Source organism: Ctenocephalides felis, unplaced genomic scaffold (assembly GCF_003426905.1).
Source record: "Ctenocephalides felis isolate EL2017-DRISC unplaced genomic scaffold, ASM342690v1 CF-g0.4_SCAFFOLD_03570, whole genome shotgun sequence".
Taxonomy (NCBI): Eukaryota; Metazoa; Arthropoda; class Insecta; order Siphonaptera; family Pulicidae; genus Ctenocephalides; species Ctenocephalides felis.
In genome coordinates this window covers 28,165,606-28,179,992 of record NW_020539724.1, presented here as the reverse complement: position 1 = coordinate 28,179,992, position 14,387 = coordinate 28,165,606, and the positions used below count along the sequence as shown (strand labels likewise).

General features: G+C 40.3%; 1 protein-coding gene and 1 pseudogene across 1 annotated transcript; both read right to left on the bottom strand.

Annotated features, from left to right (window-relative positions):
• Positions 1 to 935: 935 nt before the first annotated feature.
• On the bottom strand, positions 936 to 3,989 carry LOC113383708. Its single transcript, XM_026621958.1, has one exon. It carries the CDS (start codon positions 3,987 to 3,989, stop codon positions 936 to 938), a length of 3,054 nt encoding a protein of 1,017 aa, XP_026477743.1.
• A 6,009-nt stretch (positions 3,990 to 9,998) lies between these two features.
• LOC113383832 lies at positions 9,999 to 10,119 on the bottom strand (annotated as a pseudogene).
• Between the last annotated feature and the right edge of the window lie 4,268 nt (positions 10,120 to 14,387).

Here is a 14,387-nt window from a genome sequence, read left to right as displayed (position 1 = left end):
TTCACCTCTAAACGCTTTATTGTCCGTTGCATAATCATGAACATTACCACTCAATTTCTGAGTGACTTGAACATGGGCAACGCGTATTTTAAGCTGAAATATGAGAAAAATATAGTAAACGTAGATCATGAAACCGCCAGCGACGCGATCCGAGTCCATGCCATGTCTGGAATGGAAGGTAAAAAATTAGATATGTTCAGTTGAAATAACTGGAACATTTAGGTTATTTATACATATTTCAGTACTGGTTGCATAATTTCATGCGCAAGCCATTATTCATAGCAACATGCAACTTCAATTATTTCTAGAGGTTAATATTCGATACTTAAGCACCAACACCAATAATATATAAGAGGTTAAGATTAATATTAGTATACATGCCAATTAATACATATTAAGTTTAGATAAGTGAAAGTTATCGTGCAACTTAATATTATGTTGTTAGAATAGCATGCAAAATAATTAGTTATTATCTAGTAATTGTAATCAGTAAACTACTTAAGCTTAGGGTTAGTATACATATAGATCTAAAGGATTAAGGTTAGTTTAAGAGTTATCATTCAATTTAATAAGTTTATAACATGCAAAGTTAGTAGTTATTAGTAATAGTAAACTAAGTGAGCTTAAGTTAGTATACATGCAAGTTATGAAATGCAAGTTAATATAATTAGTAACATGCCAATTATATCAATGATTTTATTAAGTGGTGCTATTTTAATAGCTGTTATTCCTGTGGAGGGCGGACATAAATATTTAGCTTGTGTACTGTCTGTGGCCCGTTATGTGTTCGATGTAAATATCTCGGGACCATCTGATCGTGTCGCTAACCATTAGCTTTTTCATTAGTACACAGTATTTCTTCCCTATTCCTAGTGATATCAATGTTCCCACATTCTCTGGGGAGTATCCTCCGAGGGACCCAAGCACGAAAGCATTCAGTTCCGTTTTATTTCTTTCTTTTTGAAGTATTCTGCCAGTGCTGAGTATTTTCGGATTTTCTCAGCTCGTGCCTTCTCAAATGCTGCCTTCTTATTTTCGAAGGCCACCGTGACGTCGACGATTTTGACTTCTTTTTTGCCTTCGTCAACTATCACAATATCAGGCCTTTCGAGTCCAGAGTATCCAGGTATCTGCTGGTTTTGGTATATAATACCATCGTCGGGCTTCTTGGCAGCTTTAACGAGCCGGTTCACAATCGCATCATGCCGCTTCGTCATTGTAGTGAAGTGGGGGCGGCAGTGATTTAGTACATGAGGTAAGGTCTCGTTGGAATCTCCGCATCTGCGACACTTTTTATCGCCTTGCCCATGTCTTCTGCAACCATTGAGGGGCACTACATTCAGCCTCGCTCTGTGTACGAACCTCCACTCTGCAAATCGCGTAAACTTTCCATCCCGCATGAAGTGGTTCGATGAGTTATACGCTGAAATAATATCAAATGCTTTCCCTTGGTCGGGCTTAGCCAGTAGCTGCTTCAGGTAGAATTTTCTCGCCGCAGTTCTGAGTTTCATTTCGGCATTCTTTCTTTCAACCTTCTCATCGTCCACATACAGTGCTTCGAGTTCTAGCCGGACATTTATTTTCATTTTTAGTCGGCGTACAGCCGCCCTTACTCTTGACCACACAGACGTGATATCGTTCGCCGGTTTGCCTAGTACGCCTTCAAATGAGGAATTTAAGTATTCCGTCATCAGTTGTGTTGTCGGTTCTGTTCCGGTTCTTTTTCGTACAACTTCTTTCAGTGCGTCCAAGCTTGACTTTGCTAGTGCTTCATCCCTCGATGTCATAATTCTTGTGGCGTGGACTATCTGTGCAATGTCGGCAAGCACGCTTGTGGGCAACATGTTAAAGCCTCCTTCCTTGTACGGAATGTACAGTATCTCCGCACTTGCTCTCTGAGGGAGATTAGCCCATTTTTTGGCGCATTTTTTGACTTTTTTATCATAGCTATTTAGCGCTTTCTTTGCCACACTTCCGTTGCGCAGGTGGAATTCAATCTGCGGCACGATAAAGGTATTAACTGCGTCAAATTTTTGCCATGGTGCCAATGGTGCCTTGTCGATTCTGTCCAAATGTTTCATCATATTTTCAATGACATCTTCCGCCGATCTAAATGTCTGGAATCCCGTGGGGTCGCCCAAATATTCGTAGCTTTCTTCGCTGGTCAGGGATTTTAATTCATTGCTGCCTAACCGAAACTTGGTAGGCGAGGCCGCGTGATTTTTGCCATCCACATGTAGAGTGGCGCACTTATTTGGATTGAATTTTAGTCCTGCCCAATCTGAAATTTCCAGCGTTAGATCTAACAGCTTTTGTAGGCCGCTTTCTGATGTTGCCACTAAAACTATGTCATCGGCGTATGCCAAAACATTTACTTTCTGGCTTCCCACTTTATATGTTTCCTCTGATTCCTTTAGTGTGCGAAGTAATGGTTCCAGTGCCAGGTTGAAAATAATTGGAGATAGAGGGCATCCTTGTTTCACTCCTGCTCGTATCGGTATCTCCTCAGTCATGCCATTGCTAGATTTGATCTTGGTAGTACATTCTGATATACCCGTTTGATAATAGCAATGGATTCTGTTCCGAGACCCGTCCATTGCAAAGCTTTGAACAGAGTCGAGTGTGGCACAGATCCGAATGCATTTCTGAGATCCAGCCACGCCACGCATGCTTCTGTTTTCCTTCGACGGGCATCCTGTACAATAGTTTGTAGAAGAAATTATGCTCGCTGCATCCTTCGAATGGCATAAATCCTTTCTGGGAAGGCGATATGCGATTGTTTTCGATGGCCCATTGCGCCAATCTACCTGCGATCGTTGACGCATATAGTTTCCCAAGTGTATTGGAGAGCGCAATCGGCCTCCAATTTGATATGTCCATTGGGTCGCCTTTCTTTGTATTAATACCGTCTCTGACTGGTTCCAATTCCGGGGAGTGTAGTCTAATCTTCGTGCTGTGTTGAACACGGCAGCAGCAATATAACTTCCCGGGTCTATCTTTTTCCACACGTTGTACCGGATGCCGTCAGGACCTGGCGCGGTATCCTTGCACCTGTTCAGTCTTTTCCATATCTCATCCGGCGTGAATCTGGAAATCAGCGGGTTATCACATGTAGCGGCTTCTAGTGTTGGAACCACCTCTGGAATGTCAGTAGTTACGTGTCCCGTTTCTCCGTACGTAGCCAGAAAATGTTGAAACAGTTGTTCAGTATTTATTACGCAGCGGCCATTGGAATTCTCTTCTGTCACTTGTCTGTAGGCTCGTTTCCTATTCCGGCGGTACAATTTTTGTAATCTGGCTGCTACCGTCGGATCGAACTCGTTGGTCCTATTTCTGCGACGCCTCTCATATTGACTCCGCGGTCTTGGTTGTTCTAAAATTGCCGGCTGTTCATCGTTCTTAGAAGTCAGTCTGGTGTATAAGGCGTCTAACAGAGACTCAAATTGCTCTGGGTCGTTTACTTTGTTAAGTGCAGCTGCCATCTCCACCTGTAATATGGTTAAAGGTCTTTCCTCTTGCCTTTCTTCAGCAAACTCTACACTATTCAGACTAGCTCCTGCCGGTATTCCTTCTGGAATTGTGGGCAGGACATTTGTTGGTCGTGAAGCTGATGTGTCATTATTCGTTATCTCGCTATCGCTTGAATTGGAACGCGTTCGCCGAACGCGTTGAGCGACATAGGACGCGGCGTCGTTTTCTACAATGCCTTCCGTCTCGTTCCGGCATGTATTGTTTCTTGACACATGCCTTGTTGCTTGCTTCAACGTGTAAAATTCTTCCTTACAGCATCGGCAACGGAATTTTAAGGATGCATTTCTGTTATGCGTATTTCTGTGGTGCCTCAGTAGCCCATTATGGCTACTGAAATGTTTTGGTGCTCCTTGGCACGCCTCGCAATGAAATCTTACTGTCAGGGGAACGTCTATGAACACTAAATTGTTCCTATTCTCGACCTCTACTGGAATTGCAGAGCTTGTTTCCGACTCCATGGCTAGAATACAGTTGGTTAGTAATCTTAAACCTAGAGGGCTTTGCTACTGGCTACTGAAGTGCTAACTTGTCCGATCGCTAGGTGAGCGTACGCAAATCTGCGTAGCGATGCGGGGAGTCAATCGTACGAACGAGATCACCCACACGTCATCGGTTATGTATGGACACTAAAACAGTATTCCTTTAGATCAAGGGGGCGCACCTGAAGAACTCCGAACAACCCTTAATATAAGGGAGCGCACAGGAAGTTTCAGGAGTCTTCAGTGTTCGACTACGAATCAATCAAGGGGGCCTTCTTCAAGACTCTTATAGAAATCGTCTATATCGGGGATTCAATCACTCAAGTGTGAGATCGCCCTATGACAGATTTCGCCCCGAACTAATTTGCGTAGTTTGAATTTCCTTGGTCCAAGGGGGCGCGCAGTGGGTGCTCCGGGGGTCCTCAATTCGCAACACGAGGATCAACCAAATCAAAAGATTTGGGATCGCTCATGCGAAGAGTGCCACGTCCGAGACAACCGTGCCACAACTCAGCCCAGATAGGTTTTTGAGGGGGCCCCCGTCGCATAGGGCTCCGGGGATCACCGCACTAATAAGCGCAGGATCACCCTACCTTTTGCAAGGGGGCACACACCTCGTGCCTATACCGCTGGGACGGAAATGCCAAGGCAAAACCGTACAAGCCACCAAGTCTAACACTCAATTCGTAGAATCAAGGGGGCGCCGCTCTGAAAAGAGCAGTCACTCCCAGACTCCACGAAGAGTCTCGACAGGGGGGCCCCCACCTAATCCTACCACTAACCTGTACCTTAGTCCCGCTCCGCTCCAGTCCTTGTCCCGCATCAGTCCCGCTCCAGTCTCGCTCCAGTCCTCGTCCCGCTCTGGTCCTGTTTCGCTCGGTCTCACCTAGGGCTCCGGGGGGCTCCGCTCCGACGACCTCGGCACAAAATGACCAAAAAACAAAATATAGCCTTTTCTTATTTCCTAATCAGAGAAGCCGTCTAATTAAGCTGATAAGAACAGATTTTGTAGTTTTTTAGTGAATACTTTAGTCTTAACCATAAAGAATTTCACCTCTAAACGCTTTATTGTCCGTTGCATAATCATGAACATTACCACTCAATTTCTGAGTGACTTTGAACATGGGCAACGCGTATTTAAGCTGAAATATGAGAAAAATATAGTAAACGTAGATCATGAAACCGCCAGCGACGCGATCCGAGTCCATGCCATGTCTGGAATGGAAGGTAAAAAATTAGATATGTTCAGTTGAAATAACTGGAACATTTAGGTTATTTATACATATTTCAGTACTGGTTGCATAATTTCATGCGCAAGCCATTATTCATAGCAACATGCAACTTCAATTATTTCTAGAGGTTAATATTCGATACTTAAGCACCAACACCAATAATATATAAGAGGTTAAGATTAATATTAGTATACATGCCAATTAATACATATTAAGTTTAGATAAGTGAAAGTTATCGTGCAACTTAATATTATGTTGTTAGAATAGCATGCAAAATAATTAGTTATTATCTAGTAATTGTAATCAGTAAACTACTTAAGCTTAGGGTTAGTATACATATAGATCTAAAGGATTAAGGTTAGTTTAAGAGTTATCATTCAATTTAATAAGTTTATAACATGCAAAGTTAGTAGTTATTAGTAATAGTAAACTAAGTGAGCTTAAGTTAGTATACATGCAAGTTATGAAATGCAAGTTAATATAATTAGTAACATGCCAATTATATCAATGATTTTATTAAGTGGTGCTATTTTAATAGCTGTTATTCCTGTGGAGGGCGGACATAAATATTTAGCTTGTGTACTGTCTGTGGCCCGTTATGTGTTCGATGTAAATATCTCGGGACCATCTGATCGTGTCGCTAACCATTAGCTTTTTCATTAGTACACAGTATTTCTTCCCTATTCCTAGTGATATCAATGTTCCCACATTCTCTGGGGAGTATCCTCCGAGGGACCCAAGCACGAAAGCATTCAGTTCCGTCTTATATTCTTTCTTTTTGAAGTATTCTGCCAGTGCTGAGTATTTTCGGATTTTCTCAGCTCGTGCCTTCTCAAATGCTGCCTTCTTATTTTCGAAGGCCACCGTGACGTCGACGATTTTGACTTCTTTTTTGCCTTCGTCAACTATCACAATATCAGGCCTTTCGAGTCCAGAGTATCCAGGTATCTGCTGGTTTTGGTATATAATACCATCGTCGGGCTTCTTGGCAGCTTTAACGAGCCGGTTCACAATCGCATCATGCCGCTTCGTCATTGTAGTGAAGTGGGGGCGGCAGTGATTTAGTACATGAGGTAAGGTCTCGTTGGAATCTCCGCATCTGCGACACTTTTTATCGCCTTGCCCATGTCTTCTGCAACCATTGAGGGGCACTACATTCAGCCTCGCTCTGTGTACGAACCTCCACTCTGCAAATCGCGTAAACTTTCCATCCCGCATGAAGTGGTTCGATGAGTTATACGCTGAAATAATATCAAATGCTTTCCCTTGGTCGGGCTTAGCCAGTAGCTGCTTCAGGTAGAATTTTCTCGCCGCAGTTCTGAGTTTCATTTCGGCATTCTTTCTTTCAACCTTCTCATCGTCCACATACAGTGCTTCGAGTTCTAGCCGGACATTTATTTTCATTTTTAGTCGGCGTACAGCCGCCCTTACTCTTGACCACACAGACGTGATATCGTTCGCCGGTTTGCCTAGTACGCCTTCAAATGAGGAATTTAAGTATTCCGTCATCAGTTGTGTTGTCGGTTCTGTTCCGGTTCTTTTTCGTACAACTTCTTTCAGTGCGTCCAAGCTTGACTTTGCTAGTGCTTCATACCTCGATGTCATAATTCTTGTGGCGTGGACTATCTGTGCAATGTCGGCAAGCACGCTTGTGGGCAACATGTTAAAGCCTCCTTCCTTGTACGGAATGTACAGTATCTCCGCACTTGCTCTCTGAGGGAGATTAGCCCATTTTTTGGCGCATTTTTTGACTTTTTTATCATAGCTATTTAGCGCTTTCTTTGCCACACTTCCGTTGCGCAGGTGGAATTCAATCTGCGGCACGATAAAGGTATTAACTGCGTCAAATTTTTGCCATGGTGCCAATGGTGCCTTGTCGATTCTGTCCAAATGTTTCATCATATTTTCAATGACATCTTCCGCCGATCTAAATGTCTGGAATCCCGTGGGGACGCCCAAATATTCGTAGCTTTCTTCGCTGGTCAGGGATTTTAATTCATTGCTGCCTAACCGAAACTTGGTAGGCGAGGCCGCGTGATTTTTGCCATCCACATGTAGAGTGGCGCACTTATTTGGATTGAATTTTAGTCCTGCCCAATCTGAAATTTCCAGCGTTAGATCTAACAGCTTTTGTAGGCCGCTTTCTGATGTTGCCACTAAAACTATGTCATCGGCGTATGCCAAAACATTTACTTTCTGGCTTCCCACTTTATATGTTTCCTCTGATTCCTTTAGTGTGCGAAGTAATGGTTCCAGTGCCAGGTTGAAAATAATTGGAGATAGAGGGCATCCTTGTTTCACTCCTGCTCGTATCGGTATCTCCTCAGTCATGCCATTGCTAGATTTGATCTTGGTAGTACATTCTTGATATACCCGTTTGATAATAGCAATGGATTCTGTTCCGAGACCCGTCCATTGCAAAGCTTTGAACAGAGTCGAGTGTGGCACAGATCCGAATGCATTTCTGAGATCCAGCCACGCCACGCATGCTTCTGTTTTCCTTCGACGGGCATCCTGTACAATAGTTTGTAGAAGAAAATTATGCTCGCTGCATCCTTCGAATGGCATAAATCCTTTCTGGGAAGGCGATATGCGATTGTTTTCGATGGCCCATTGCGCCAATCTACCTGCGATCGTTGACGCATATAGTTTCCCAAGTGTATTGGAGAGCGCAATCGGCCTCCAATTTGATATGTCCATTGGGTCGCCTTTCTTTGTTATTAATACCGTCTCTGACTGGTTCCAATTCCGGGGAGTGTAGTCTAATCTTCGTGCTGTGTTGAACACGGCAGCAGCAATATAACTTCCCGGGTCTATCTTTTTCCACACGTTGTACCGGATGCCGTCAGGACCTGGCGCGGTATCCTTGCACCTGTTCAGTCTTTTCCATATCTCATCCGGCGTGAATCTGGAAATCAGCGGGTTATCACATGTAGCGGCTTCTAGTGTTGGAACCACCTCTGGAATGTCAGTAGTTACGTGTCCCGTTTCTCCGTACGTAGCCAGAAAATGTTGAAACAGTTGTTCAGTATTTATTACGCAGCGGCCATTGGAATTCTCTTCTGTCACTTGTCTGTAGGCTCGTTTCCTATTCCGGCGGTACAATTTTTGTAATCTGGCTGCTACCGTCGGATCGAACTCGTTGGTCCTATTTCTGCGACGCCTCTCATATTGACTCCGCGGTCTTGGTTGTTCTAAAATTGCCGGCTGTTCATCGTTCTTAGAAGTCAGTCTGGTGTATAAGGCGTCTAACAGAGACTCAAATTGCTCTGGGTCGTTTACTTTGTTAAGTGCAGCTGCCATCTCCACCTGTAATATGGTTAAAGGTCTTTCCTCTTGCCTTTCTTCAGCAAACTCTACACTATTCAGACTAGCTCCTGCCGGTATTCCTTCTGGAATTGTGGGCAGGACATTTGTTGGTCGTGAAGCTGATGTGTCATTATTCGTTATCTCGCTATCGCTTGAATTGGAACGCGTTCGCCGAACGCGTTGAGCGACATAGGACGCGGCGTCGTTTTCTACAATGCCTTCCGTCTCGTTCCGGCATGTATTGTTTCTTGACACATGCCTTGTTGCTTGCTTCAACGTGTAAAATTCTTCCTTACAGCATCGGCAACGGAATTTTAAGGATGCATTTCTGTTATGCGTATTTCTGTGGTGCCTCAGTAGCCCATTATGGCTACTGAAATGTTTTGGTGCTCCTTGGCACGCCTCGCAATGAAATCTTACTGTCAGGGGAACGTCTATGAACACTAAATTGTTCCTATTCTCGACCTCTACTGGAATTGCAGAGCTTGTTTCCGACTCCATGGCTAGAATACAGTTGGTTAGTAATCTTAAACCTAGAGGGCTTTGCTACTGGCTACTGAAGTGCTAACTTGTTCGATCGCTAGGTGAGCGTACGCAAATCTGCGTAGCGATGCGGGGAGTCAATCGTACGAACGAGATCACCCACACGTCATCGGTTATGTATGGACACTAAAACAGTATTCCTTTAGATCAAGGGGGCGCACCTGAAGAACTCCGAACAACCCTTAATATAAGGGAGCGCACAGGAAGTTTCAGGAGTCTTCAGTGTTCGACTACGAATCAATCAAGGGGGCCTTCTTCAAGACTCTTATAGAAATCGTCTATATCGGGGATTCAATCACTCAAGTGTGAGATCGCCCTATGACAGATTTCGCCCCGAACTAATTTGCGTAGTTTGAATTTCCTTGGTCCAAGGGGGCGCGCAGTGGGTGCTCCGGGGGTCCTCAATTCGCAACACGAGGATCAACCAAATCAAAAGATTTGGGATCGCTCATGCGAAGAGTGCCACGTCCGAGACAACCGTGCCACAACTCAGCCCAGATAGGTTTTTGAGGGGGCCCCCCGTCGCATAGGGCTCCGGGGATCACCGCACTAATAAGCGCAGGATCACCCTACCTTTTGCAAGGGGGCACACACCTCGTGCCTATACCGCTGGGACGGAAATGCCAAGGCAAAACCGTACAAGCCACCAAGTCTAACACTCAATTCGTAGAATCAAGGGGGCGCCGCTCTGAAAAGAGCAGTCACTCCCAGACTCCACGAAGAGTCTCGACAGGGGGGCCCCCACCTAATCCTACCACTAACCTGTACCTTAGTCCCGCTCCGCTCCAGTCCTTGTCCCGCATCAGTCCCGCTCCAGTCTCGCTCCAGTCCTCGTCCCGCTGTGGTCCTGTTTCGCTCGGTCTCACCTAGGGCTCCGGGGGGCTCCGCTTCCGACGACCTCGGCACAAAATGACCAAAAAACAAAATATAGCCTTTTTCTTATTTCCTAATCAGAGAAGCCGTCTAATTAAGCTGATAAGAACAGATACTACACTTTGATCTTAGCCATTCGGCCGAGAAGCGATAAATTTGCGGACAAATACTATTTTTTAAATTCTACAATATAAACAAAATATTCCCAACTATTTCAACGATTCATTTTTCATCTATTTTTATCAACTCTCGCGTCCATTCCCTAACTATTCTTCACCCCCCAAAGTTCTATGAGCGAATGTTCTAATATGGCTGTTAACTCTACTGTCGTTATAAGCCTTTTCTCACCTTTGTAAAATTTTACAAAAATATTTATATAAAGTATTTTCTGACACTTGCAAAATTTTTCAAAAAAATATGTTATTAGGAGAACAGACGGTCATATTCATATTAATTTCTTTATCGATAGATGTGTGTTCATACTTATATATATTAAACTCATTTTATCGTCATATTTATATAAAGTATTTTCTGACACTTGCAAAATTTTTCAAAAAAATATGTTATTAGGAGAACAGACGCTCATATTCATATTAATTTCTTTATCGATAGATGTGTGTTCATACTTATATATATTAAACTCATTTTATTGTCATATTTATATAAAGTATTTTCTGACACTTGCAAAATTTTTCAAAAAAATATGTTATTAGGAGAACAGACGCTCATATTCATATTAATTTCTTTATCGATAGATGTGTGTTCATACTTATATATATTAAACTCATTTTATTGTCATATTTATATAAAGTATTTTCTGACACTTGCAAAATTTTTCAAAAAAAAATATGTTATTAGGAGAACAGACGCTCATATTCATATTAATTTCTTTATCGATAGATGTGTGTTCATACTTATATATATTAAACTCATTTTATTGTCATATTTATATAAAGTATTTTCTGACACTTGCAAAATTTTTCAAAAAAAAATATGTTATTAGGAGAACAGACGCTCATATTCATATTAATTTCTTTATCGATAGATGTGTGTTCATACTTATATATATTAAACTCATTTTATTGTCATATATTTATATAAAGTATTTTCTGACACTTGCAAAATTTTTCAAAAAAATATGTTATTAGGAGAAGAGACACTCATATTCATATTAATTTCTTTATCGATAGATGTGTGTTCATACTTATATATATTAAACTCATTTTATTGTCATATTTATATAAAGTATTTTCTGACACTTGCAAAATTTTTCAAAAAAATATGTTATTAGGAGAAGAGACACTCATATTCCGCGCAGTCTTTAAACGTTTATAACTCTGTTAATTTTTGTGTGAAAGAAAAATAATAAAAAACAATAATAAGCCAGAAAGATCCCTTTGATTTTTATCTATATGTTTTTATACGTATCTTTTATTCTTTTGGAGATATAATGAAAATAATTTCAATTTATAAAAAAATTGAAGAAAAAAGTTTTTATAAAATCGTGAGTTTTCTGAAAATAGTTTGTACTAAAGTAGTGAATCTGCTAGAATCCATCAAGATGACTATAATGAAGTGATTTCTAGATGGAATGTGAATTACTTTAATTCTGGTGGAAATGGCGCTCATTAAACCATATGATTTAAAAGAAAAAAACTTTGTCTATGCTTCTTATTTGCATTATAGCTCACTCATTTTACACGCAAAAACTTGTAACAGCACTCATTTTAAAGCTCATGTTGAGCACTATAAAACCCAATTTCACCGAAATGCATAAAATGTAAAACCTCGACACTAGACGGCTTTAAATACAATAATTAAATCTTGAACGAAATAGAAAACGACTTTGCGCTTTCAAATCTTGCTTAATATTTTTCCTAGAACACTTTATGTAACAACGATTTATTAAGATTTTTATTGACATTATTTTCCTCATTACATGATTTTCGTTAAAATGTATATTTTAGGAGATATTTGCAAAAAAACGAAGAAAAACGCCAAAAATATATGAATCTTTAAAGGCCAGTAACTTGAAAAGTATTAGTTTTTTTTTTAAATTATAAAAGACATTTTTTTCTTATAATTAGTTCTTCTATCGATTTCCGACGTTATTTTGAAAAAATGAAATTGCACAATTGAGAAGGGGTGTCATCCCCTCGGGGGGTGATGGCGCAACCCGAATTGTTTTCACTTTTGAACTTGAGGTTGACAATTCCGAGCACAGTAAAAAAATTCAGACCTAAAGCGCTCCGTTTACTGCACTACTACATGTAAGCTTGCAGTAACCTTGCAAGCGCAGTTCGATTGTAGCAGCCGAGCGATTCACATCGAATAAATAATCGTAAATAATTACATAATGTCTTCCGAGTCGGATGGTCAGTGCGGCCGACCACCTGACCCAAAACTTTTTACCTGCCGCTCTGCGATTGGAGAGTCAACAGCAGATGCAAGAAATACTTGTTTTTTTTTTTTTTTTTTTTTTTTATTTATTTATTTGGGCTTCTGATTTACATCATTTTGCCATTACAATTATCTATACAGTTGTACCAGTTCTATACAATACATTGGTACTTATATAATAATAATTATGCTATAAATTAATTTGGCTATTACTTATAAAATTATATAAATATTTATATATCCGTATGTCATTACTTGATATAAGTATTTGTACATTGATGGGAAAAATAATATTTACGTTTTGAAAATTCTTAAATAATTTTGATCTTTCTTGCTGATAAAAATTACATTCCCAAAATAAATGATCGAGTGTTTCTAGGCTTCCACAGTCACACTTTGGATCCTGTAAGATAACAATTCTCTTCAGATGCGATTTGCAGTAGGAGTGTCCGAGTCTCAATCTGCAGATTACTGTTATAAAATTTCGACTTTCTTCTATGTTTTTAAACCATGTGTTTGGTGAAACAATCTCTCTCGTCAGTGCATATGTGAATCCTTTTGCCTTTGTAGTTTCTGAGTGAGACTTCTGCCATAGTTCCAAACCTATGTGTTTTATTAAATGTTTTAAATCTAGCGCAGACGTTTTTGCAAATTGATCGCCGCTCGTGCATGCTTCTTTAGCTAGATTGTCTGCCATCTCGTTGCCTTTTATATTAGAATCACCCTTTATCCAAAGAAGAAACATGGATTTATCATCAGTATTGATTTTCTTTATGATTTCTATAATTTTGTATATTATTATATTTGAATGTTTATTGGCGTGTTTTATGGCTGTTAGACTTGATTTGCTGTCACTTAGTATCAAGGATTTGTTAATATTATTGTCATTCACATATTTTACGGCAGTGTATATCGCTATAAGTTCCGCTGAAAATATGGATGTATAGTTTGGAAGTCTTACTTTGTTACTGTAATGGATTCTTGGAATATGTATGGCACATCCGGTTCCCTCTGATGTTTTAGAGCCATCCGTATATATTTGCAAATAATCCGGCCAATTTGAGTTGATATTAAGTTCTAATTCACGGATATATATGTCCGTGTTTGCTATATTTGTGCTCTTATCTATATCGATGTATGGTTTAATGTAGTCGTTTAGCGGTGGGTAGATGTAATATGGAGTTTTATCATTGATTATGATGTTCTCTTCGTGAGGTTTAATTGTATAAAAACTATTTATTAGTGATGGAGCTGGTTTGTTTGTACAGTAGCGTGTGGAGTAATGTAATCTTGCTAGTTTTTCTAACTGTTTGGGTAATAATTTACATGATCCATTAAGTTTTTTCATCAAAAATCTGTTTGCTAGAATCTCTCTTCTTATGCTCAGAGGAGGTTCTCCTGCTTCTGTTAATAACGCATTTGTCGGTGTTGATCTAAATGCCCCTATGCATGTTCTTATTGCGGAATATTGAATTTTATCAAGTTTATATTGTTCAGTTTTTGACGTTGTTCCATATATAAAGCATCCGTAATCTATTTGAGTTCTAATCAAATTTCTGTACAGTAAAAGGCATGTCTCTGGGTGTGCTCCCCATCTAGTATTTGTTATTTTACGAAATATATTGATGCCTGTTTCGCATTTTCTTGATAATTCTTGTATATGCTTTTTAAATGTCATTTTGGCGTCAAAGGTTATGCCTAGTATTTTCACGTTGTCTTTTATTATAACATCTTGAGTTCCAACCCTTATGTGACCTATGTTCTGGGGGAGTCTGTGTCTAGTAAAAATCGTTGCTGAACTTTTGGATGGTGATATATTTAAATTATTGCCTGATAACCATTTTATGTTTTCTTTAATAGCATAGTTCATTTGCGTTATACATGATTCTATTGATGGTCTTGATATGTATAAACAAATGTCGTCGGCATATTGTAATTTTTTAACACTTGTATCAGGTATCTTATGGTAATCCGCAGTATATATGTTGAATAATGTGGGGCTTAAAATGGAACCTTGTAT